The sequence below is a fragment of the Seriola aureovittata genome, chromosome 6 (genome assembly GCF_021018895.1).
Source record: "Seriola aureovittata isolate HTS-2021-v1 ecotype China chromosome 6, ASM2101889v1, whole genome shotgun sequence".
NCBI lineage: Eukaryota > Metazoa > Chordata > Actinopteri > Carangiformes > Carangidae > Seriola > Seriola aureovittata.
In genome coordinates this window covers 28,185,936-28,211,636 of record NC_079369.1, presented here as the reverse complement: position 1 = coordinate 28,211,636, position 25,701 = coordinate 28,185,936, and the positions used below count along the sequence as shown (strand labels likewise).

At 39.7% G+C, this 25,701-nt stretch overlaps 1 protein-coding gene across 1 annotated transcript; it reads right to left on the bottom strand.

Moving 5' to 3' along the window:
• Positions 1-1,920: 1,920 nt before the first annotated feature.
• Positions 1,921-25,194, bottom strand: reps2 (RALBP1 associated Eps domain containing 2). Its single transcript, XM_056379430.1, has 19 exons — positions 23,374-25,194; positions 18,108-18,231; positions 17,466-17,641; positions 16,389-16,497; positions 15,797-15,903; positions 15,575-15,716; positions 15,419-15,482; positions 13,850-14,018; positions 13,682-13,735; positions 13,347-13,425; positions 12,753-12,827; positions 12,263-12,311; positions 12,034-12,170; positions 11,649-11,710; positions 11,401-11,490; positions 8,102-8,188; positions 7,877-8,010; positions 6,338-6,440; positions 1,921-3,102 (listed from the first exon to the last, which is right to left on the bottom strand). Exons 1-19 carry the CDS (start codon positions 23,557-23,559, stop codon positions 3,034-3,036), a joined length of 2,016 nt encoding a protein of 671 aa, XP_056235405.1. The 5' UTR covers positions 23,560-25,194; the 3' UTR covers positions 1,921-3,033.
• Between the last annotated feature and the right edge of the window lie 507 nt (positions 25,195-25,701).

Below are 25,701 nucleotides of genomic sequence, written 5' to 3'. Positions count from 1 at the left end.
TGTGACACAAATTAATATGGATGTCTATGGTCGCCCAATTCTGTGTGAGGCACTGAATATCACTGTCTCACGCTAGATGAGTCATTAATAGTAATAACCATGTAGGTAATAATAACCCAGCATGAGATGGCGAGATGGCAATTAAATCAAACAGGCATATACTTAGAGACGACACATGGCGGACACATATAGTTTCGTCATCACGTGCAGCTGTCATCTTGAAATGCGAACCAAACACTTTTAAGTGGTATTTATAGTTCAGGGAGAATGGCTCCCTGTTAAGCTGCCGGGTTTAATCTACAACACCCTCCTCTCCTGATGTATACGATGAAATACAATCTGCAGTGTTGGAGGAGATACTGTAAGTTGAAGCAGCAGGTACTAACACGCAGGGCTGTGCCAACTATTGGTTATGGCACTGAGGAGTTATGAGTGCCTTGTTGTCGTCTGGCATCCTGTGTCTGTCTCCCAGACTGAGCTTGTTCACTTTAACTCATTCATTTTCTCAGACATGTGGGAGCAACATATTATCCAACAGTACCTTCACAGAGGCTGGAGCACCATTCTGTTTGCCTTGGATTAAATAATCTGGTTCATTTTGCTCTTTCTTAAAAAATGTCCTGCAATTTCAGTCACTCAGTAAGACCCAGTCAGCCATTCAGCTCTCTGCTAGGCTCAATTTAATCCTGCAGAATATTTCACATTCGGAATATATGTTATATATTTCCAGGAAAAATGAGACGCAAAATACATCAACTATTCAAACTGTCTGTAGCCATGCTAGTTGCTCTATGAGGCTGCACTTAGGCACAGCTAAATGCTACCATTTGTATGTTAACACATCTCTGTGACAATGCTAACATGCTGATGTTAAAGGAGCTATTTGTAAGTTTTGCTATTGCTACAAAGCCAATTTTAGCATTAACAGCTTTTTACTTACCAGTCTAGAGGAAACGTTGCGAGTTCAGCATCAAACTTCATTTGGTTACTCACCAACAGCTGTCTCCAGAGGTGGACACGGAGTCACTAGCATCCAGTCTGCCTTTTAGAAGTAGCTGCTCAGAGGACCTTTTAAATACCTTAATGACTAATGTTCTCGGTAAGCCTGATGAGTAAATAGCCATTAATGCTAATGTTAGCTATGTAGCAATAGCAAAACTTACAAATAGCTCCTTTAAGCAGGAGTAATGTTTATTAACTAGCAACTAGCGTTGTAGCATTACAACGTTTGCTAATTAGCAGTAAACTCTAAACGCAGCTAAGGTTGATGGGAATATAATTAGTTTAGCAAGTTTTTCATTCATCCAGTAGTTGTCTAGTAATGTCACTCAAAACCACATATGCTATATATGCTAAAATCCAGCTAGCATGGCTAACAACATGTTGGAAAATTGTCCAGATAGATCAAAGTCATTGATCACCATCAGAGTGGCTTGTTACCTTGGAGTTGAGTGGTGAGCTTGAATGAAACATAATTGGAAGAGAAATAGGCCTATGAGTGTGAGGTGTCTAAACAGGAGCCAAGTGTGTCAGTGGATATTTTTGGACGGCAGCGGCGGAGGCACTGGGAATACAGCCATCAGCGGTGACCTGCTTGACCCTCGCTTGTTGTGTCTGTGCAGAAGAAAGCACAGCTGCTCTGCGAGGGCCAGAGGGTTGAGACTGCAGCCTGTTTGATCTCTTCATCTCTCATATGAGGTGATAATGACGTCTGCTGCATCTGTTTATGTATCGGAACATCAATGTCACAGTCGTTTGAGTGCTAAAAGTGAGACGAAGTTTGTATATTTTTCCGAAATGTACTAATCCATGGTGTTCAGTGCGAGCCCAAGTTATATCTTTACACACCAGTAAAACGTCAACTGTTTCTTTCAGTAATTGACAACAAGGTGATAGTTATAATAAAATAATAACAAAAGATAAAAATAGACAACTTTATTGATTCATTTGATTATTGTCTTCGGCCCAGAGCTCAGTTGTGCATGGTTTCAGGCTAATTGACAGTCCAGTGCTCACATCATTTTAAAACATGCAGTATCAAGCATGCCATCATGTAATTCAACCACTTCATTTACCATCATTAACAATCTAGATTTGTGGGGAAAAATGATCTTAAGCAAGCTTCAGTAGCACCACATCTTTGCATAGATCAAATTAAAACCACATCTGCTCATATGGACAGATTGAAATTTATCTTGCAAAACATGACAGGAATTGTGCTCGTTTCTTTTCTTTTGGTTTTTGGAGATCATTTTTTTTTTTAAACTTGAGCAATACAGTATGGATGCAACCTGGAAATAACTTCATATGATAATAAACGTAAGGGAATTTAAAAGTTTAGACAGAGCTCAAATTAAATATGGAACCCATTTTCAAGTAAAATGTACATATTTCATACAAATCCAATGTCAGAAGTGTTAACATTCCTCAGTGTCCTCATGGTCACACAGGACAGTGCTACAGTCTGACAACAGACAATCAAAACGTGTGAAGACTGAAAACGTGCAGCTAAATCAAACTCAACTATGTAAATGTGCATTTTGGAAACTTCAAGTGCAAAAAGTAACCAGATTCATAAAGTAATCTGTAGCACCATCACTCGCTTTAGACCATGTGGATACTCATGAAATGCACTGTTTATAAAAAAAAAAAAAGACAGTTCCCATTATTAACACAGAACATAACCAGAGTCGTTGGCAATATGTGCACAAAATTGTTACATGTAATTGTAAGCAAAGTAAGTTTAATGGGAGAAACTAAGAGTAACTCAAAAGAGAAAAAATAAGTTAGAATGTCACAATGAACAACAGGATTTTTTACATGTGCACATCATACAGTGATTAAAAATGCATGGTTCAATCCAACAGCATTAAAAGTAATACAAAGTAACACTTGGACATCCCACTATGTCAACAATGCAACTTTGTTTCCATCCTCAGCCCTTTTACATTTCCTCTGTATTCATCACAAAAAACAACAACTTTAGGTATGTCAAATACTGATGACATGATTCTGACCAGACCTGAGGCTCCGTCATGTCGAGGCCAGAGGACGCAGCAGCTCCAGCTGGGACTCCAGGGTGACTCTCTCCTGGTGAACCACCTGCAGACCGACCAAAAGAAAACATGACCTTTGACCACTGTGCTGTCATCTGAAGATCCAGCTCAGGCAGTAAATTACATTATTTGCTTTGTTTGCCGTGGTAACAATGGTCTAGAAGAAGAAGAAGAAGAAATCCCTGCTAGCTAAATGTTATAATTTTCATTTCATCCCAAAATATGAAAGCATACAAAGACAAAAGGAACTCCCACTGAGGGAAACATAAGAGGAGGGTATGCCATATGAGTTCCGCTGAAGAACCGAGTTGACTATTAATGTTCATTACAATATGAATGAGAACAAGTTACAAATGAAACAAACAAAAATGTGAAGTTGTTCTGAAGTCAATAGAGCTTACAAGGTGAGTTCAGTTGGCCAACTCAGATGGGATGGATTATCATGTGCATGTAGAACATATAGAGGCTCTGACCCCCTACAAGAAAGATCAGCACAGCAGGGAGTGGGCAGTGAGGATACTAACTTCATCCCTTGGGAAATGTGGACTCCAAATGAGTTTTCCAAATGAGCGTTTGTTTGTCCTGGTCACAGAGCTATTTAACTAGATTAATGGGTACCACTTTACAATAAGACTACCCTTATAAAGGATATATAAATGGTTTGTAATGAGGTTATTAAGTTGGTTGTTAACAATAAACAATTAGTTAAGTTATAAGTTATAACACAATTTACAATTTTCATGCAGACTCACTATTTGCCAAGATCATGTTAAATTTTTACCAATTACAAATAATAGAATCTTATTAATAAATGCTGATGTGTTTTACACTTTACAATAAAGCTAAAGATGAAGAAACATGAAGATGATGGAGGGAGAATCATAGAGATGTGAAGAGTGGGACAAAGAATTGATGAGCAGTTCACCAGGTAAAGGAGGGTTACCACCTGTGTTCTAGCTGGATGTTAACGTCCTAAAGAAGAGAGCAACCAGCAGAAAGCTTCTCCATGTTAATCTGCACTGAGCAGAACAATGTGATCAACAGCTGTGATTAGAATGAGGACGGCTGCTGATACATGTCAAGGTAAACAACACAGCCACGGCCTTAGACCATGAATCTGCTCATTTGATATGATCATGTGATCTGCCATAATTTGATCTGTCAGATGAAACTGTTTGAGCATTAAGATGCTGATGCTGGTTCATTGATAGTGACTGAAAAAACATGATGAAGCAGCAGCTCCAAATGCTGATGTTTGAGAAAACAAAGAAAGCTCAGTAACTAATGAGAGAAGAGGCTGAACAGTACAGATACATGTTGATGTGATGGCTCACTAATTGGCGAGCAACAGGTTACTCTTTTTAATTTAATGTGTTATAACAGCTTATAAAGTATTTATAAAGTGTTAACTAAAAAGCTAATTAATAAACTAGTTATAAACCATTCATAAATCCTTTATAAAGGGTTGTCTTAATGTGGTATCGATTAACGTCCCCATATGTTCATCGAAAATCAAAGTGTTTGGCAGAATGAATGGTATGGTTCAGCCAGCCAACTGACAGGAAAATAAATATTATTGAATGAACAATACAGTGTTGATATCTGGGTGGAGGTGGGGTTCATGAAATGCTATATGAGCAGCAGCAGCAGCAGCACTGGCAGTAACGGTGGCAGCAGTGCGTCATTCGGGTGAGTGATGTGGCAGCAAAACAGAGCAAGGCAATGATCACACCACCATAATCACAATGGTGCACTGGATATATATTGTAGTGACAGGAGTCGTGTGTGTGAGTGTAGCAACACACTCAAGTTGACTGCTTATTTGGTTTGTTTGTTTTGGTCGCAGTGGTCAATAACAAGATTCATATTACATATTTAACATATTAAAGTGTTGGACAGAATGAGCATCATACAAAGATTCCTCAGTCCATCCCCAGCCTGTTTTGTCTTGTAGTTTTTCTTGTTTCATTTGATGAAATCTTAGGGCCTGAAAGGGTGAAGGTATCTTATTTCTTTATTCATCTTGTGACTCCTCCAAATTTTTCTGGGGAGCCCTGGGCAGGTATCTTGTATGAAAAAATGACATTTTGGCATGAGTGCAATATCCAAAAGGCAAAGTGTCCAGTTCAGGAGAATCAATTCAGCTGGAGTCAGTATATGTTCTCTGACCATAGTATGGGAAATATTAAGAAACTTCACCATCCTAATGGAAAGTAACATAAATGTGCTGGTCTCTAATTGGTCTTTCTTTGGCTCCTCTATGTTCAGAACAATATTGATGAATACTTTCTTCTTCGAATAACTCATAACTGTTCATAACTTCACATAACATCTGTCAAGTTTTCGATTTTCTTGTTACTTCACAAACTATGTCTTTATTTTAAATTTGACTCCCTCCTCTGAGGAAAAGTCAGGGTGGTGTCATCCCTTTCCATCCAGCCTCCTTTCTTTTTCTCACACACCCTGCTGTAGCTGGATGCCTGACCAGCCTGGGCTCTATTTTGAAGAGGACAGTTGTGAATGCCAGTGGCTGTTTGGTATTTCAACAAGGCTCGAGTCTATATAAAGACACATATGCCTTTCTCTGCTGAATTCCACAGATGCTTTGAGGAGCAAGCTGAATTAGAGTGAGTAAAGATAAGTCTAGATTACTCACTGCTAATGGAAGACAACACCAGAATAAAAGCTGAAAGCTCAGAAATCCTTCTTCCTGTCTGTTTGTGTGATATTTAAGAAACTGGTTGTGTGTTGCTGGATTTCTTCTCTTTTTACTCTTCAGTAGCTCTTTAGTTACTCTTACTCTTTACAGCTATGAAAGTGCTGCATGTGAGCGTGCAGGTTTCGCTACTGGATCATTTACGAGGAGAATGACAGGCATGCTGCATGTGTTCCAACTGTGAGAGCGTGTGCCACGGGCAGATCCCCAATGCAAACATCTAGGTCTGTGCCATTAGTTCAGCCATGAGTGATGAGCAGGGGAGCAGACAGATGAGCTCAGGGCTCTTCACCAGCATTTCCCGTCAGCTCAAAGGAGTAGAATTCAACTTGTGACAATCGAGCAACAACTTTTGAATCAGCATTAACATGAACAGTACTACGCTCTCATGGCTGAGGCTAAATGTTGTGTATGAAATCCCTATCCTTTGCAGGGCTGGTTTTCCCCATTTCACAGTGTCCCGGAGGAGCCGGAGGTCAGGGAATGTCACAAAGTTCACATGGATCGACACGCATTCCTTCAAAAACACTGTTTACATAGAAACAGAAACAGAAGATGGGCTGACCTTGAGTTGTTGTTGGAGCTCGCTGTTGAGGCGTGTCAGCACTGCATTGGTTTCTTTGTTCTTACGGATCGCCATCTGGATCTCCCTCTTCTGTCTGGACAGTCTGAGAGAGCATTCATCCACTTTATCATGTTTTTCATTCATTTTGTATCCAGATAAAATAATTTAACATAACTGACTCTGAATAAAATATCTCGCCTTTAAGCTGTTCAGTGATGGAAGAAAATATCTGGAGTTAAAATGAACAAACGCTGAAACAGAGTCGCTGCTGTCAGAGACAGAGGAGACCACAAGGATCAGACCAGAACACTGAGCTTTACATCAACCAGCCACTGCTAACAGTCACCACTGTGATTGATGGTCACCTTCTACTGCACCGACTGACAGTTTCAGTGAGCTGTCTGCTCAATAAGGAGACAGCAGCACATATGCTACAGTCATTATGGTGGTTAGCGTGTGCCTTAATGTCTTCTGAATTCCCCTTTCCTGATGAGGTTTTAAGGATTTAAAATCCCCATCCCCACACAGACTTTTACAGCACAGCTACTAAATCTACGGTGGGGTCCCAAAGTCTGAAAAAATATTAACAATTAACAATTCTAGAAAAGTGAATACAATAATTACAAAACATTTGGACAGTATTTAGATGCCTTCAACTTTGCCAATTTCTTTTTAAATTTTCTCATGTTGCAGCCTTATGCTGAAATCAAACTATAATGGGAAATATGGTATTCTGTATCTATTATAACCCTGAATGACCATTTCATTTATTGCAGTTTCCTTAGTTAAACTTTTTACCATGTGATTTTGAACTGCTTTGAATTACTTAGAAATATTGAAAACCGCACTTACAATTTTGAGGATATACATTCTGTCCATATTGCCCTAAAATAAGACTGAGAGCAACTAAAATGCATCTTTCTGTACCTTCTGACTTAATGGCTTAAACCTAAACCTAAAAGAAAAAACCAGCTGCAACAGCGTGGCTCAGGTTGTTTTCACCTTGTGAGTCTGTGTGTGTCATCATGGCAAAGTGTCCTACAGACACTTCCTGTACCAGAACTAGCAGAGGCTGTTCTGAGGACTTTGACGAGTGTCTGTCTGCGGATAGTTTGTCAATGTGGCAGCATCACACAAAACTTTACAGGTGTGTAGCTGAGATCAAAATGAATGCCGACTACAAAAATAGATGTGGTCCAAGCAAGGGCACTGAAAATGGAGAGGTAGAAAGTAGGGAGGGGGCCATTGCCCCCCTCCACTTTATACCCCTGGTGTAATTCATGGATCAATGTAAAACCAGTTCCAATCATTCCTGTCCGCTCTGAGACATTACGTAAAACTGTGATGAGATCACATCAGCCACTACTACACTATTACTATGTTATTATTACATCATTGCTACATTATTATATTATAACTACATTATTACAATCAATCAATCAATCAATCAATCAATCAATCAATCAATCAATCAATCAATGTAGCTAATCAATAAAACTCAGATTCAATGAGATGTAAAGAGTCAAATGTTTGACTGACTTTTGAGCAGGCTTTGCAGGGGGAGGATACGACATGGCAGGTGGAGGTGCGGTCTCCTGGTTCTGGGTCTCTGTGTGGTATTTCCTGCGAACTGGTTTCTGTGGAGCCTGACTGTGACAAACACCAGCCACGTCCTGGAGGAATGGTAAAGAAAATGAAATGAACCTCCACACTGCAACAGAGACACAGACAGGACCCTCACATATCTGGGTGAGGGGCTCAGACCTGTTTTGAAGCATTTGTCAAGTCTTCTGTGCTTGGACCAAATTTAGATTGTAGACCCTGTTCCTCAGGTTTTACACTGCTCTCCTCCTGCAACACAGACAAAACCAAACACATGACACATACATGTATGCTATACAAAAAAAAAAAAAAAAGTCTTGACCAACATACATCATTATAAGGCGAGATGATATGAGGAATGCTATAGAGGCAGGTTGAAATGTGTCCGCCTGACTGTAGATAAATCAGCAGCTTCCCTACAGGGACAACGATGTAGCGCTCTCCAGCCCCGGCTGCTCAGCGGCAGCCATGATGGATTCACTTGCATTTATTGCATCTCCTTTCTTCCACATTATTCTCTTTTAGACATAATATATAACACATCATCACCTGCTTTCATTCAGAGAGGTTAACAGTGCAAGAGTGAGATGTTTATTTCTTCATTTTTAGCTCATAGCAAGACTGATAGATCAGTTGTTTAGAGAGTCGAAGGCATTTCTTACCAGGAAGCACCTTTGGTACGTTTCTGCTCCACAACATTTCCCATCTGTTAATGTTGGATTTAGTGAATTTGATCCACTAATTTTTATATGGGCCACTGTCTCCATTGCGGTGGCAGTTGAAATTCCTGGGTTTTCCTGATGGTTTCAACAGGCTAATGCTGCTGCTGTAAATTATGCCCAAGAAACCTAAAAGTGCATTTCACTGAGCAATGCGACTGACTCGCATGGAGACACAAATAAATGGCCCAAGGATTCACTGCACCATTGAACGTGAAACACAACCACAGCATGGAAACATTTAAAAGTTACTGTAGTAGCTGCTACAGCAGCAGTAAACCACGGGAGCTCCATTAGCAGTACATGTGGTCACAGTAGCTGTAGGTCATGGCTGTTTTACTCCATGTAAAGACTGAAGAGGTACCGTCATTGACACACAGACCTTTTGAGGTCATTTTAATGATCTAAATGATCAGCAAAAACACATCAAAACCAGGAGGAATGAAGTTAAGGACACTAAACCTGCACGTGGTAATGGATCGGTGATAAGTCTCTCCAGTCTTTGGAGGAGACAGAGGAGAGTGTAGATGTTAGTTGGACTGACAGACAATCAGATATTCAGCTCCACTGTGCTTTAGAAGAAATACAAAGATGTGACACTGCAGGAGCATCAGTCCTGGCTACTTGCCAACGAAGTCAAGCGAAGTGATGTGAAATAAAGAAAAGTGATGTGAAGGAAAGTCAAATCAAGTGAAGTGAAATCAAGAAAAGTGAAATAAAGAAAAGTGAAGGGAAGGAAAGTGAAATCAAGTGAAATGAAATCAAGAAAAGTGAAGTGAAGGTAAATGAAAAGTGAGGTACAGAAAAGTGATGTGAAGGCAAGCAAGGTAATGTAAATGAAATGAAGTGAAATGAAGTGAAATAAAGTAAAGTGAAGGTAAGTGAAGTAAAGTGAGGTGAAATGAAATAAAGTAAAGTGAAGGTAAGTGAATTAAGTGAGGTGAAGTGAAGTTAAGATAAATGAAGGTAAGTGAAGTGTGGACAGGTGAAGTTGAAGTAATGAGGTAAAGTGAAGCAAAGTGAAGCGAAGCCGAGTGAAGTTAAATGCCTGCAGATGTGTAGCTGTTTCTCCATTTACTATAACTGCACACTGAACTGCTCCCAATGGCTTCCTGCAACAGCCGCTATCAAAGGTTCACCCTTAACATTGAGATATTTTATGTTAAGGAAGCTACTTTAAATTATGCCTATAGTTCACTCATCTGTGTAATCTCCCTCTCAGGGCTGGTGTGAGTTTCAGTTTGTCTTACTATGTGAAACATATGCACACAGGGTACAGCCACCTTTGGGGGCGTCCAGTCTGCTTGGTTTTAATTAAGACTTAAGAAATAAGAGTAAAACATCCCGTGGGAAGGCAGAAGAATGGTGATACTACTAAAACAACCGTGCTACAACAGAGAAGTTAAAGATATAAGAGCAGACATAGTATTGAGAGGGCACATTAATCATTATACTGTATGATACTACACTAAAAAGACAGTACGGGAGTAACTCAGAGGAGGTGGGTAGGATTATATCGTGAGGATTGAATAGCTTCTGTGCCCTTTGAGCTTAAAACTACATCTGATTTGTCAAGTTAAAGTCAGAGGGGTGGACTCCACTACGGACAGAAACCCTCCACCCATCACTTTGTCTCCCAGGAGGATGAACAAATAAATACAAAACTGTGTAAATACGAAGCATTTCCAGAAAAATGAAACCCAATTAATACAATATGTTGGCATCTAGACAATTAATTTATTATGCCTGTTGGGTATACAATTTCAGAAGCTGGGAGAAACACTGAGTTTAAAAAAAGAGCATTTTAAAGTGCATTTTATATTTTTCCATACATCAACAGACTCACAAACAAAATGCGCTAATGAGTGTTTTTTTTAAGTTTAGTCTGATTACTATCTTAATTAGATATGGATTATTAGTAAAGAGGAACTATACATTTGTATAATGTTAAGCTAACCCAAGACATGAATGGACACCTGATATGAAATATAATATGGTAATGGTAAGCAGCCAGAAAATAGGTTGCGGCTATGATGTAAGTTGTGAAGAGCATTAACTAAGTGAGGATACTTCCTAATGTGGCGGTTGCCCATGCTTCCTAAATTAGACCCAGGGCCCACAGGGAGAAGAGGAAATGTTAAAGGTCTATGTCTGCAGTGGTGTAGACGTTACAGTTAGAGAATAAGGACGTCCTCTCTCTGAATGTATGCAGGTGCATGAAATTTTCATTTAAGCTTTCTATTCCCGTCCTCACAACTCATCAATATTAAACATGCACTGGATTGGTTATGTAGTGTAACAGGATACAAGTGCTTACCCACATATATAAATAATAAGACGTGTCAGGAATGACAAACGAAGGACAAAGAGAATGAGGTTGAGACAGGCTCAGACTAAATGCACGACCTGCCACTGCTGGCATAAATAAATCTCTGATGTGTTCGCCTGCTTGCAGCCCACAGCAGAGCAGACTTTGATGAACACCGCTATCACAACCTTTGAGTTCATTTGAGTCTTGTTAAATAGAGGCTTGTATTTTTGACAAACATGGTGACACATTTATAGTCCTACATCTGACGTGGAAGGTGGAAAATCCGGGAGTGGAAAACGCTGACGACCTGTGATGGAATTTTGAGTTTGCCTGCTGATTTTTCCCCCCTTTCACAAAGACAATTTTGCCGCTTGCGGCATTTGAAAAAACACCAAGGGATATCAAAGTAAGAAATTAGATTTTATGCTCACCTCTTCTCTAAAATGACTGAAGTCAGCAAAGTTTGGCTGCTGCACTTTATTCGGGGGAGTTTTCTCTGAGGTGTTGATAAAATGAGGAACCTGAGAGAGATAATAGGTACTGATTAACCAAAGCTTTCTTTTATCATTAATTTATGGGACATGTGCACAGTTGGAGCTCAGAGGAACAACAAAGGCTCCCTTCACTGGAAATAAGAACACATTAGCTTGGAGTGCTTCCATAATCAAACAGGGCTTACCTGTGAGGTTATCGGTCTTGGAGGGAGGGCGGGAGGAGGTGGTAACCATCCACCTTTTACTCCTGAAATCCGGAAAAAGTTTCACTAAGCTATAAATTACTGTGGTTATAATTCTTTGCTTCCAGGAGACACATTTCACAAATATACCATTCCTATTTTCATAATCAGAAACTGACTTTCTCTCTTGTGAGCCTCTCCCCTTTCAGACTCAACAATAAAAAAACCAACAAATCTCCATTTCCCCCTTTAGTCCTCTCATGGAAGGAGAACTGTCACAAACAAAACACAATAACTCGGTTGCACCGTAGCTGCAGGCAGTTCATGCTCTCAGCATCTGGGTTACAAAGCTAATATTGTGAGAGGAGCTGAGTTGAGTGAGTCATACCCGGAGCGCCCTGCTGGAAGAGTTTGTTGAGGTCCAGTGAGGAGGCTCTGGAGTGGGTTTTCTGGGGCCGAGGCGGTGGAGTCGGAGGCTCCTCTGCCTTCTTCATTGCATCATCAACAGAGGTGCTGGAGTAGGACCTGCCCATGAGGTAACAGAAATACCAAGAGATTAATGAGCAGTTCAGGATGTTATTGAACTGATTTCTCTGGTGTCACAGGGGGATTTTCACCTCGGCCTGGTTTTTGTCCTCATCTGTGGGTCCAGGTCCTGAGGCGGTTCTGTGAGGAAGGATGCGTTAAAGGCAGGTCGGACTTTTTTGGTCTTGCGTGAGTTGTTGTAAATGAGAAGCAGTTACTTCCCTTTGGAACCTACACATATTTATCATATCATTTGTGTCATGTGGTATTTCCGCTACTAGTTACTTTCATAACCAAAATATATTGCATCACTCTGAAATGCCTGAATCTTACCATGTGCCTACAGAATACTGTATATATGTTTGCAAAGCCGCTCTTTCAACTACATCACAGACAGTGTACCAGACATTTCCAACGTACAGGACCAAAGAGGAAGGACTAGCAACACAGTGAACACACTTAGGGTGGTGGCGTATTTGTGGTACAAGGCCACATCTCAAAACTGGGACCCATGATGTTTTTATGTGCAGGAACAAGGCGTTCAGTGTTATATTCCCACATCAAAAGGAGTTGTAGTTTCACCTGGCCGCTCAGGAAAAGCACAGAGTTGCAGAGTCCGTTTCTCTTGAGATGTTGTCGCCCTCTTCAAACTTGCATCTATAGACACAGTAATAAATACATCAGCAGCAGAATGAAGTGATGAGTCTTTTTTTTATTAGAAATTGTACCAACCACATAATATTTTTGTAGAGACTAAATTGGGATAGTGGCATTTCATTTTATTCTAAGGCTTAAAAATATAAATGTACAGTATCTTAGCATTTCTCCCCCTTGTTAGCTTTCTTGAAATGGTCTGGTAGAATGTGTTTGTGCCTGTTCTGTAAGTTCAGTGTGTGAGTATACTGGGGTAGCAGTATATAAAGAAATTATACACTTAATTTGATTGTATTTTTATGTTGTTTTCCTGACATGTTCTGTTTTGTTGTTTCAAAATAAAAAAGAAAGTGGAAAATACTGTGTCATTGTTCCAGTTAATGTTGTAGTGACTTTAACAAAGCAGCCAATTGACTCAGAGGAAGTGAATGTGCCTTGCATCTGACTTTTGAAAATAATTTTTCAGTATTTAATGACTCTGTTTAATGACTTTAATGACTGAGAAAAATGATCTTATCTCACCTTGTTTACAAGATTCCTCTTTCAAATCCTGTTTTGTTGTTGCCAGACTTGGCTGGATTCTCTCTATGATGCTTCGATCCTGAAAAAAAAAGAAGAAGAAGAAACTAATCATTTTCAGACATACAACATCACTGCCTGTGAAATAACATAAAGTGTATAGTACATTACAGGAAGTACAAGTTTATGCTCTAAGTTCAACATGTTAAGGTGACTGCACTTGGGGCAGCCTCATGTTCAGCTTGTTAGTGCCCCCTACAGGCACCAAAGAGGGACTCCATATTTTAAAAATATTTTATTCATCAGTAATAATCAGAGTATCTGAGGGTTCGGTTTACCATCTGACTGGGCCTTGGTTCAGCATCTTCAAAGACAATTAGAGGCTCTGCACTCTGCAACAATATAGTTTGAGTTTTTACATAAAAAGTAAAAACACCACAGCAAAGAAAAGACATGACAAAATGTATGCATGTTTCAGAAAACAGATCTATGCACACGTCCCTTACCTCAGGAGTGTCCGGTATGTCCTCTTCCTGCTGCATGAACCCTGGCCGCAGGGTTGGAGGGAGGCTCTCTGGGAGAGGGTAACCATTTTTGCGTGCCACAATCAAGTGAAAGGCTGTGCAGAACTCAAAGAAAGTGAGAGCTCCATCTCTATCCACATCACTCAACTCCCTTAAAAAATTAGTTGAAAAGATGAAAAATATCTGGAAAACCTGAGAGTGGAGCTGTAGATTTATGTTTCAAACAACAATCCTGATCATTAAATTAAATGAAATTACATCAGAAAGTATTGCTAATACTTTATTTTTGAGGGGTCTGTAATTCTATATGGTTTCATAATAATTTTTTTAAAAAGGTTTCCAAAAAAAAAACTGTGGTATTTGGTACAAATTTATAGGAAAAATAGGAATTTGCTTGAAAGATGTTTCAGGTGACCTGCTGATCAAAAGACTCTCCCTCCATCAATTTATTATATAAATTAACTGGATTTTACCAGTTGAACACAGTTTCTTTTCTATTTCTAATTTAGGCCAAAATACGTGGTTCATTCTGGAAAACTTCATAGGAAATAAAGAGGAAATTATTAGGAAATTACGGACTCTTAAAATGTTACAACAATTGAAATTAAAACATCTTGACTTAAGGTTTTAACTACAGCAGGCATTCTAATGTATATATGGTGATAAATATTTATTAATAATGAAAGCTAAATCTTGACATACAATTACATATAAGAGAAGTTTGACATATGTACTAAACTAAGCTGGTTAGTTTAGCTTTTTACCTCAGGACAGAGCCAGGCTAGCTGTTTTCTCTTGTTCATAGTCTTTATGCTAAGCTAAACTAAGCTAACAAGCTTTTGGCTGTAGCTACATTTTCAGCCTGCAGACATGAGAGTTGTATCTTGTCATCTGACTCTCAGTAAGAAAGCAAAGTGTATTTCATAAAATGTCAATCTTTAACTTTAAGATTGTGCTTCAACAGCCTATTAACTAATCAATATTTCTAAATAAAAGAGCACAATGTTATATTTTACAATCAAATAACAATTTCTTTTATTCAGACACCTCCTCTATGGTCAAATATACTGTATATGATGTCAAAGACGTAGTTTGTCATTTGTGTTTAGCTAAGCTAACATCAAGCAGCCAGTTAGCTTTATACAAAGCCTAGAAACAAAGGGAAACAGTCTGGCTCTGACAAAATCCACCAACCAGCACCTCTAAAGCTCAGTAACTAACACGTCATATCTCTGCTGTTTACTTTGTACAAACATTAGAGTGGTGGAGTGACACACTGTGGTGGTGGTGGTAGGTGCATGTTGTAATCTTTGGACTGGGTCAGACTGTTTCCTCCTGGTAACACTATGCATTTAAGATTTTCAACAAAATGTATTTTATACAGTCAACTCCTGCGTTGCAATAAATGAAAAACATTGTTTCAAATGCCCTTTTGAAGTCTGCATTTTTGTGTGACTCAGTGGGCCTGCTGAGGCTCTTGGCTGATATACACCCAACTGACCCCAGAACAGAACAGAACAAGGACAGACAACACAGTGAGTCAGCACTTACCAAATGTGGGAGAGCTCTGGTATTGGGAGCTTGGATTTTGTGAAGAAGTTTTTCGCAACAGCTCCTGAAAAAATTAAAGAGTGACAAAGAGGTAAGATAGTTTGAAAGCTTAGTTTTTCTGTGAAATAGGTGCAGCAGGTGGGGAGGGGTCCATACCCAGGATGAGAGCCCCCAGGTCAGGCTGCAGGGTCTTGAACTGATTTGTATAATACTCCAGCTGTTCCTCTGTGATCCTCCAGGGGTCATCGTCAGAATAGTCCACTACATCCTGCTGGGCCAGCCGCTCTGCTGAAGACGCCTGGGAAGGACATACAAAGTGTCATAACATAGACTTAAAGAGAATGTACATGATTATAAGCTGTATAAATCTGGCCGTACCCGAGCCATAGCAGGGTGCTCCACAGTGGGTTTAGTCCCGTAGTTACTGGGCGAGGAGTGCTGCTCCAGCTGAGCAGTCGGCCGTGAGGATTGTTTGCTGTCATAGGCTGAAAGACAGGAGAGAAAAACACAGCTTTGGTGGAGGAGAAACCTGAGACTGCCGTGCAATGATTTCCTACCGATTACACCCCTGAAAAATGTGATCTGACAGAATGAGAGAATCACAGATCAAAGGAGCCGCAGAGAGCAAAGTGAGAGGAATCAGAGCTGCTCCATTTGGAGGAATGAACAGGTGTCACAGATGCAGTAAAACCTCAGCTTTTTCCTTTCAATTCATCTCTGATTTATAATTCATGACTACTGTAAGACATCTACTTCTGACAGTTTCAGTCAACTAAGTTGTTTCTACTCGGAAACTGAAGAAAACTGAGAAATGTAAATGAATAAATAAAAAGGTCATGGAGCCTGTAATGCTGATGCTGATGGTTCTTATTTGAGGCAAACTTTTCTGCCCTGTACAGTAAAACTTCAGAATAAAGACGTGACTTAAAGTATGATTAGCGCTCAGTGCTGCTATAAGACTGGAACTTACTCATCTGTGAGTCTGCTCCATTTCTCTGCGTGGTGTACGAGTAGCTGCGGTAGGTAAGTGGAGAGCAGGGGGGTGAACTGCACGGTGAACGCGGTGGAGACCAAGACTCCTTTAAAAACAGGGACAGAATATTTATTACTTCACATATACACATATACATACACAGTACATATACAGTACATATACATAATCAGTACATACACACATATATATATATCTATATGTTGTATGTTTTGGCCTATGTTACATTTTAATGTTATGATCAGTCTGTTTCATCTCATGCCAAAATGGGCCCTGAAGATTGAGGCATAGTCCGGGGTCTGTAACAATCCTTAGACCAATGATTCCTAAATGTTACAGTGCATTCATATGGAAGGATTACTACAGTATATTAAACAAACTGAATCCTGGAACAGTTTGTGTTTACTCAAAAGAGTGTAAATGCAGACAGTAAATGTGGGGAAAAAGGTAAGTCTCTGATGTGCTACATTTACACCAGGGAGCTTTGTGGTTATATGGTTTCCTTCATATTTCAGTTATACTTGGTAAACAACGACAAAGATGTGTTTTTTCTTTTGTGGTGTATTTTATACATTTTAGAGGACAGGAAACAAAGGGGAGAGAGATGGGGAAGCACAAAGTACTGGTTATATTCAGTGCATTAACCCTGAGCTACCACGATGCCACATTGACTACACAGTAAAGTAGATGGGCATTAATAAGCCAAATTTTGACCTCGCTGCAATTGGAAAGTTGTGATCAGAGAAGTCTTCAATCATCTTATTTTAGTGATCATGTTCCTGTTCCAGCTTCTTGTTCTCAACTTGAAATGACACCCACATCACATTTTCATCAGGTTTGTGTTCTGGGAATCACTTCTTTGTGATCCTTCTCTAATCTCTCACCGACAAGACATTTCAACTCTGATGATTATAGCTGACTGGAATATCTCTGCTCAGTGCACCGAACATTTCCTCAGCAGGGGACATACTGAGTGGATCATAACAGGGATTTAACTGTTCATTCTGATAAACTGTTAACTGCCTTGCATCATCAGAGGTTTCATCCCATGCTTACCTTCCTCTCTACACCTGCCTCCAGGTGTCTGAAGGTGCTCCTGTCAGCTGGAGACCATGAGACAGAACCAGGAGCAGTCCCAGACTGAGCCCCCTGACCTTCTGTGCTGGGAGGGGCGGTCGGGTATCGCATGTCTGGTTCATTCTTCAGCCCAACAAATCTGGGCAGAGGTAGATCTAGAGCCGGAACATTAGAATACTTTATCATATTTTTATCTTATTTACTATGAGTTTTTCTTTTTTCTCTTCTTTGGAAATCATTTTGAAAAAGTACTGAAAGTATTTAAAGAACTTTTTTCTTTAGTTTTGTCTCATCAGCAGTATGATGACACGTGTGATGATCTTTGAGCGCCTCTACATCTTACCCTGCTGAGGTGAGCTACCACTACACACCATGGTGAATTTGATAATCTCATACTCTTCCTATTAATCCATCAAACTATCGTTTGCTGTGTAGAAAACAGATTTCCTCCTTGGCCCGGGTGTGACTGATTTTGTGCTCCTGTAATGAGGACAAACCCACTTAGCCCTTTCCACGCGACTCCCCTTTCATCCAGATTAGACCAAATCCTGCCATGTTAAGATAATCTCCTGATCCCCTTTTGCTCTCATAAGACGCCTCCACTCTGAGCGGCAGACTTACTGGCCGTTACACTCTCCAGGCGAACGGGCAGACCAGACTGGGCGGCCGCGAGCAGCTTCAGGGCCACATAGAACTGAGGTGTACCAAAGTAACCCAGACGCTTTGCTCCACACACCTCAGTCACCTGGAAACACAGAAAGTTCAGATTTTAACAATGTATAACCCTCATACATATCATCTTTATGCTGCTGCAGTGCTGTGACCTCCTCTTTTCAGAAACATAGTCTGGAACAGAGTAATCTTAAACATGTGATTATTTTACACCCTGATCAAGATAACGTGTCGTTCAAAACTACAGGCTCTACTAACAAAATAAAGATAGAAGAAACAGTATGTGAAGGATAAGCAGCACAGTGGGATCTGTTCATCCAGTACTCTTTTGATTAGAGGAACAATGACTGCTTTGGGGGAGCAAAGAAGATTAGCTTTATGTGGGTCAGTTGGGAGAGAAAATTCCACAAAACATAACTGAAATTCAGTTAGAGGTTCTTGAAAAGTAAAACCGTTTGTTTATAACTGAGTTTAGAGCTGCGCTGATGTCTAAAAGTGCATGTGGCTCTGAAATACAGTGCTGAAAAAGGACGCTGAGTAACAGTCTAAAAGTATTAATGGTTTCTGGTACACCACACACAAACATATACTCCCCTCAATCTATGTTGAACAGAGTAAGCTGTCGTCAATTTTCATGTTAGCATGATATCAAATGAACTGTGAGAGGCATTATTAAAACTGGACAGGATACCACCACACTGGATAACACAAGGCCTGATTATTGGGTGAAAATGCAAAGAGAAATGGGTTCAACATATTGGAAAATATGCACATTTGCAGACTGTTAGCTTAGCTTCACATAAACACTGGAATAGAGGGAAACAGATAGCCTGGCTCTGACCAAAGGTAACAAAAATTTACCTAGCAGCTCCTCCAGCCTTCATAGCTTCCATGTAAAACCACAGTGAGCTGATTTTACACCTTAGCTTTTATACAAACTAGGTCTAACATGTTAATTAACTAACTAACATTACAGGAACAGTGTGATATCCATGCTACTTAAGCTAGCCACCAGCAGCCAGTTAGCTTATCCTAGCAAAAGACTAATTAACACTTCCCCCTTATATCATATGTGTTTAATTCCAACAAAAGTCTGAAATCTTCTCACCTGACTGTAAAAAAGTTAATTGAAGGGAAGGAATTTCTTCATCCTGCACATTGTAACTTTTTGATTCTGGCATCTCAGTAAAAGCGAAACTGTCACCATTACAAAAAAGTCCTAACACACCTGGAGGACAACACACAACTTTATCAAGCCGCTTCAATAACATAAGGTCATCTGGATTGTTTTGGTTTCACCATGACTGACAGACACCAGACACCAGACCATCCATCTTCTTGTGGCAACAACGGATTAACACTGGTTATCTAACACTAACAATTACGTTTATTCATAAACACGCGATCCAGGATTCAAGTTTTAAGTGAATCAGATCAGTTTTTCTGTTACTGAGGGGAACAAGCACATTTTCTGTTATGTGTTTATGAAATATGAATGTCAGGGGTGCTGTTAATACCCATTGTCTAATGAGGCTGTGTGGAGCGCATGTGGCTCATATCGCCTTATGACACATTATTTCTGCTTGACCTGCACTGTTAACAGCTTTCAAAGAGACATGAAATCAAAAACAAGTATGATCCAGAAAGAGAACAGACAGAGCAGGTCAGGTCTGCAGTGTTGGAGATGGTGCCTGAGGTCAGCCGAGAGAGATTGATGATGAGATTATTTCAGGAGCACCAGTAAAGGCCTTGAGGAACCAGACAGCCCGGTCAGATCTCTGGCCTGAGTCATTACAGGGAGCTGGAGAAACGCCAAAAACATTTCAGCGCACATAATGTTATCACTGGTGTCACTTTTTGGACATTGATTAATCATATGCCTTGTTGACAATGTGAATAAGAAAATCACGGAAACTATTCTTCTATTTAGGAATGAAAATAACAACATAGAACTTGAATTACACCACAGAACATATGTAACGACACGGCACATATTCAGTATGATTGCTGAAATACCAAAATAAATAAAAGAATGTGTCTGTTGTGACTTTGAGTAACTGCTGTAAGAAAGAAAGAAAGTCTGTACTCAACTGCTGTAATTAAATCCTGTTAAGTTACTTGTACTTTACTTGAGTACAGGGCTGAAACAGGAAGTTGATCAATCGTTGTCATCTTTGTCATGTATGAGAGTAAATTAAATACTGAATCTTATGCTTTTAGACCGTCAGTCACACAGAACAACCTACATTAATTAAAGACATCATGAGACCTGTGGAAAATTGTGAATGTCACGTCTTCAATATCTTGTTATTATGTCATAGACTAAGTGATTAATTGAGACATAATTACTAGAATAATCAATAATGAAAATATTCGTTAGTTGCCACAACATTTCCGAGGGAAATATTGAACTTTTTACTGAGCTACATTCATCTGAAGATATAGTTTCTAGTTACTAGACACCTCTCAGAATAAGATTTCACATTAAAAAACAATCAGTAAGAAAGCTCATTAAAATTAAACCAGTGGTTCCAACGTTTTTGGTTTACCGTTTAGATGTCTGCGAGGTGTTGGCAGTTCACCAAAAAACTTCTCAGATGGTTTCATTTAAATAATTATTTGAGGTGCAGAAAAGTCAATCAGTCACAGAGTACCTTTACTTTTGTAATGGAGTGCTTTTACAATTACTTCTATCTAAGAAAAGGATGTATTCCTTCCACCAGTGTGAGCAGCACCAGCATTATCAGCCTGGAGTGCCACCAGAGTTCAGGCCACACCTTATTCAAGCAGACAGGTTCTGCAGCCACATCTGTCAACACCTTACAGTACACCTGAGCACAACACTGTGCACAAACACATACCACATACTTCAACTACAACCTGACAACAAACTGCAGCACACACATTTATGGGTAATTCTGTGTGTTACTGCATCACGAGGAAATCATCCAACAACACACCTTCCACTGAGCTGTCAGAGTGTCTGCCGTGCTTGTTTATTGTGGTCATGTGATTGAACATTATGGGAAACATTTACCTGTCAGTGGAAATAATCTCAGTCAATAACAGGATGATCCAAAGTCTGTACCCTGAGTCCATGTAATGAGTGTAACAATTGATTTCACTGCAGAGTGATGTCTGGGAAGGAGAGCCTTTCTCTGAGTGACTGCTGGCTTCACAGACAGCAGTGACAGCTCAGCAGGAAGACATGTCATGCTTTCACTGTTTATCTGCTGTAAACACAGGTCACACATTCAGATGTAAATCTGGTCAGCGTGGGTATCGGATGAATCAGCAAACACACCTCTACATACGCTCTGTGACGGAAAATTCCCTTTGTTTTGACAAATAGCAGAGAGTGGAGTTACAGTAAAATCACGATCACAATGCAACTCCTATGTCATCATATATCCTGGAGGAAATGCACCATTTCTGATTCCCTGATACTGTGTGACATAATGACCCAGAAGTCAGGACCAAGTCCAAGAGTGATCCTGCAGGCATCCTGCAGCAGGGCCAAACACAGCTCAGAAGGCTGTGTGTCAATCAACCCTGTGTGGTGGCTGCGGTCCAGGCCAGACAGGAAGGAAGCTCACTGCCAAACTTCCTGACACCCACACAGACACACAATAGGCTGCAATCGCCGGGAGCCGACCCCTCTGGACAGAGAGTGGCGTGAACGGAGGCAGTGACCTGCTGTGCTCATCTGAGCTGGAAAAATATGTTTATATTCCTGTGATGGGTCAGCAAAATGTAGTAGCTCCATGTTGCAGGCAATGAAAAACAGTCTAGAATTACTGATATGGTCTGTGTCGTGTATGAAAAGAGATATTTCATGTGACAGTACAGAAAATGTGACACTTTTTAGTGTGCATGCTGGTTCTGGCAGGTTTGAATGAGACTTTCTATGATGCGCATCAGTGAGTAAAATAGTGTGTACAGCCTTCAAGGACCATGCCAGTTGCAAGTTTTAACTCCTTAACTACAGATTATCTGCATTTTTGTTCAGATTTAGATTTTTTAACCACTTTAACATGCAGCCATTGGTTTCCATTCATCTCTGCACCATATAAAAAAGATAGCCTGTATGCAGACATAAAGTGACTCTGTGACTATGTTGAACAGTAGCAATGATAAATGTTCAAATGTTGTGTAAAAGTGGAAAGTCAAAAAAAGGACTTAGTAATGTCCTTCAAAAAGCAATATCTTGCTAAATGTTTGCTAACATTAGCCATTAGCTATGGAGCAGTAGGACAAGTGCAGAGAAGAGATCCGTTGCTTATCTCTGTTTTCAAATCATTGCACATTCAGATTATTTGGGGTTTGGACTGTGGGTCAGACAAAACTAAGTATCATATAACATAACAACTTGGGTTTTGGAAAAATGTGATGGACCTTTAGACTATTTTTCTGATTTATAGACTAAATAATAAATTGATCAAATGAGAAAATAACTGAAAGCTGAAGAAAATCCTCAGCTGTGATGTAAAGTAGCCTACATGTTTTGTGCTGTAGTAAATGGGCTCAAAATACAAGGTCACTGACAAGGCCCCTGAAAGAGAGAAGATGATTTTACAAACCTAATTTACTGACAACTGAGTATTACTCCAAGAGAGAGTTGATTTCAAAGTTTAAAGCATGAGAAATACTTCAGCCACAGAAGTAAACAAGATCACTGCTGACAAAATATTATTCCCAGCAAAGACTAATCTTCTACACTAGTTTGGACACTCACTCATTAATCACTCACAAGAGATATCAGCAATCCAAAAAATATGTATGTAGCATAGGCCACATAACAATGGTGAGACACGCAGACACACGCACAACCAATGCAGCAGGCTATGTAAAGGGACTGGCTTCCTGTGTGACAGAGCGGTAACAGAAAGGAGGTGTGTGAAACCTCTCTCTCTAACACACACACACACACACACACACACACACACACACACACACACACACACACACACACACACACACACACACACACACACACACACGCACACACACACCATCATCATCATCATCATCATCATCATCATCATCATCATCAGAGAGACGGTACACAAAGAAAATATCACGCCTCATTATCCTATGTTTGAGACCAGACCCGGCTCAGTGGCTCCTGCAGCAGCAGCCGCAGCTCTCAGCCCTTCACACTTGATAACATGTGATGACCAAGCAGGCGCAGTTGTGCGACACGGGCAACACTCACTTTATGCAGGGATTCAGGAGGTAGCTGAGACGCCTTGAACAGCTCTGCCACTTTGCTGGACGACAGTTTTCCTGAAGTGTCAGCCTGACACAGGCTGTGGAGACCTGAGTAACACCTCTGCTCATGTTCATTCAGGGAGATGAAACTCCCCGCAGACGCCACACCGACACCGGATTCCTGATCCATTCCCAGGACTGACGCATGGAGGATCCGCTGGAAGAACTACAACCAAACAGATCGATACATCCTGCTCCGGACAGCGGCTCCTGTTTCAGGTCGGAAGTGGAGGATCGGCAGGCGGAGGGCGGAGGACGGTATCACCTCCAACGAGAGTGTTTCCCTGTGATTACAGACCTCCTGCTCGGCTCAGGCTCATCCACTCCTACTGCCTATTATGTCTGGTTGTAGCAGTACCGGCCTGCGCCTTCTGGGGGCGGCAGAGCACAGGAAGAAGCGGCCATTGTCTGCTTCATTTCTCACACACCATAATGAAATGATAACTTTCATCTTGATTTTTCTTTCTCCACCAGGGGACCACTCTCTGACTGTTCATTGTGCAGTTTATGCTTCATCATACTACAACTGTGCACTAAAATACATTCATTCATTCAAATCGGTGAATGAACACATGGACACACTCTGGAAGTCACTGATTTTCTCACAAGGTTAGCCATATAAAGTACAGTGAATGTTTATTCACCATAACATCTTCTTTAAAGGTGTAATGTGTAAGATCGTGCCACTTGATCCACTTTCATAGGGGCAGCATTTCACCTCTTCGCCCTCATCCAGTTAAATATATTGTTGTTTTCCCCATGTCCCTTATAATTTTGAATACTTGTAATACTTGTAATACAAACAGTATGTTCTTATTTACCTATAGAAATATGAAGGCAAACGGATACTGCATGACACATGGGTGTCAGGCTACAGCAGCATGAGGAAGGGATGATGACATCATCACAACGGCAGAATCAGAAAATAAGAAAATACAGAAAATAAGAATCTTACACATTGCACCTTTAATGCAACAATGCAGCAGGGCACTTTAACCCAACATGCAACCCTGACACCAGTCACTTCTCTGGGCTCTGGGACACAGATCAGACAGAAGTTCATTGTACTTTTTACTTCACAGACAGGACCGTGCTAAAATAAAAGAATCACACTATATTACTCCTTAAAGAATACATTTAACTCATTTGCAAATGTATTATATGTACATGTATTGAATTTCCATATATGACATATACTGTATATGCACATATAAAATAAAAGCACATATGTAAAAAATATATATGAAACCTATTAGAAATTGGAATAATTTCATATGTTGACATATGTATCTAGCCCATACAAATATGTATGTTTATGTAGCCTATATATTATAGACATATGGTACATAAATATATATTGATCCCAAAGCCTTTCAGTATATGTTGACATTATATACAGTGGGTTCCAAACATCTGAGATCACTTACACAGAATGGGAAGAGACATGTTTAAAATTAATGAGAAATTAATAAGAAAAACAGCACGTAGAATTTATATAGGCTATGTATGTTGTTTTAATAAACTTGCATATATAAATTGAACATATTATTATATATATTATTATTATATTATTATTATATGTATATATTATTATATTGTTAACATATATGGGTGGAACATGATATACCATATAAAAATTAACCATATGGATATTTTTGATATATGTACATTTAATTTAAATCAAATTGAATCATGAGTATTTCATATATGTTATAAACTTGAATCTTCAGATGCAGATGATGTATATATGTGATCATAATATAGGTGACATATATGTCATATAATGCATTTATGTAAAGAAACAACTAACACATTGTTCATCAATAAATGAAAAGTTGAATTCATAAACACTGCTACTTTATTCAGCAGATTAAGAACTCAAATTAAGACAGTTTATGTTATGACTCTTCTCTACTTGTGTTGCTGTTACAGTAGATTCTTATTTAATTATATTTATTGGTACTAAAGTGATTTGCTATTGAACTTCCATAAAGGTGTCAACCTTATGAGAAACACATAAAATGGTAAAATTGAAGCAGTAGCGACAGAAATATCCCTTTTTATGGCTTGAGCTCCAAAAACACTGGATCCTGCGTTTCCCATAATGCATCTCAATAGGTTCTTCATTAGACTTCACATGCCAGGTAAACGCACATATCTTTCAAACTCTATGGCTTTAGTTTGTAATCCATGCTTGTTCTTAAAAATGTTTAATCTCCAAGCCCAGTTAACCCTGATGACATCATCAGGGTTATTTTCTCAGATAGCTCTT

Excerpts from the sequence above, each read along its gene's own strand:
- reps2 (XM_056379430.1), bottom strand. The coding sequence starts at position 23,559 with ATGGATCAGGAATCCGGTGTCGGTGTGGCGTCTGCGGGGAGTTTCATC. Across the intron at positions 18,232-23,373 it reads CTCCTGAATCCCTGCATAAA|GTGACTGAGGTGTGTGGAGC; the intron begins GTGAGTGTTGCC and ends CTGTGTTTCCAG. Across the intron at positions 16,498-17,465 it reads AGGCAGGTGTAGAGAGGAAG|GAGTCTTGGTCTCCACCGCG; the intron begins GTAAGCATGGGA and ends CTGTTTTTAAAG.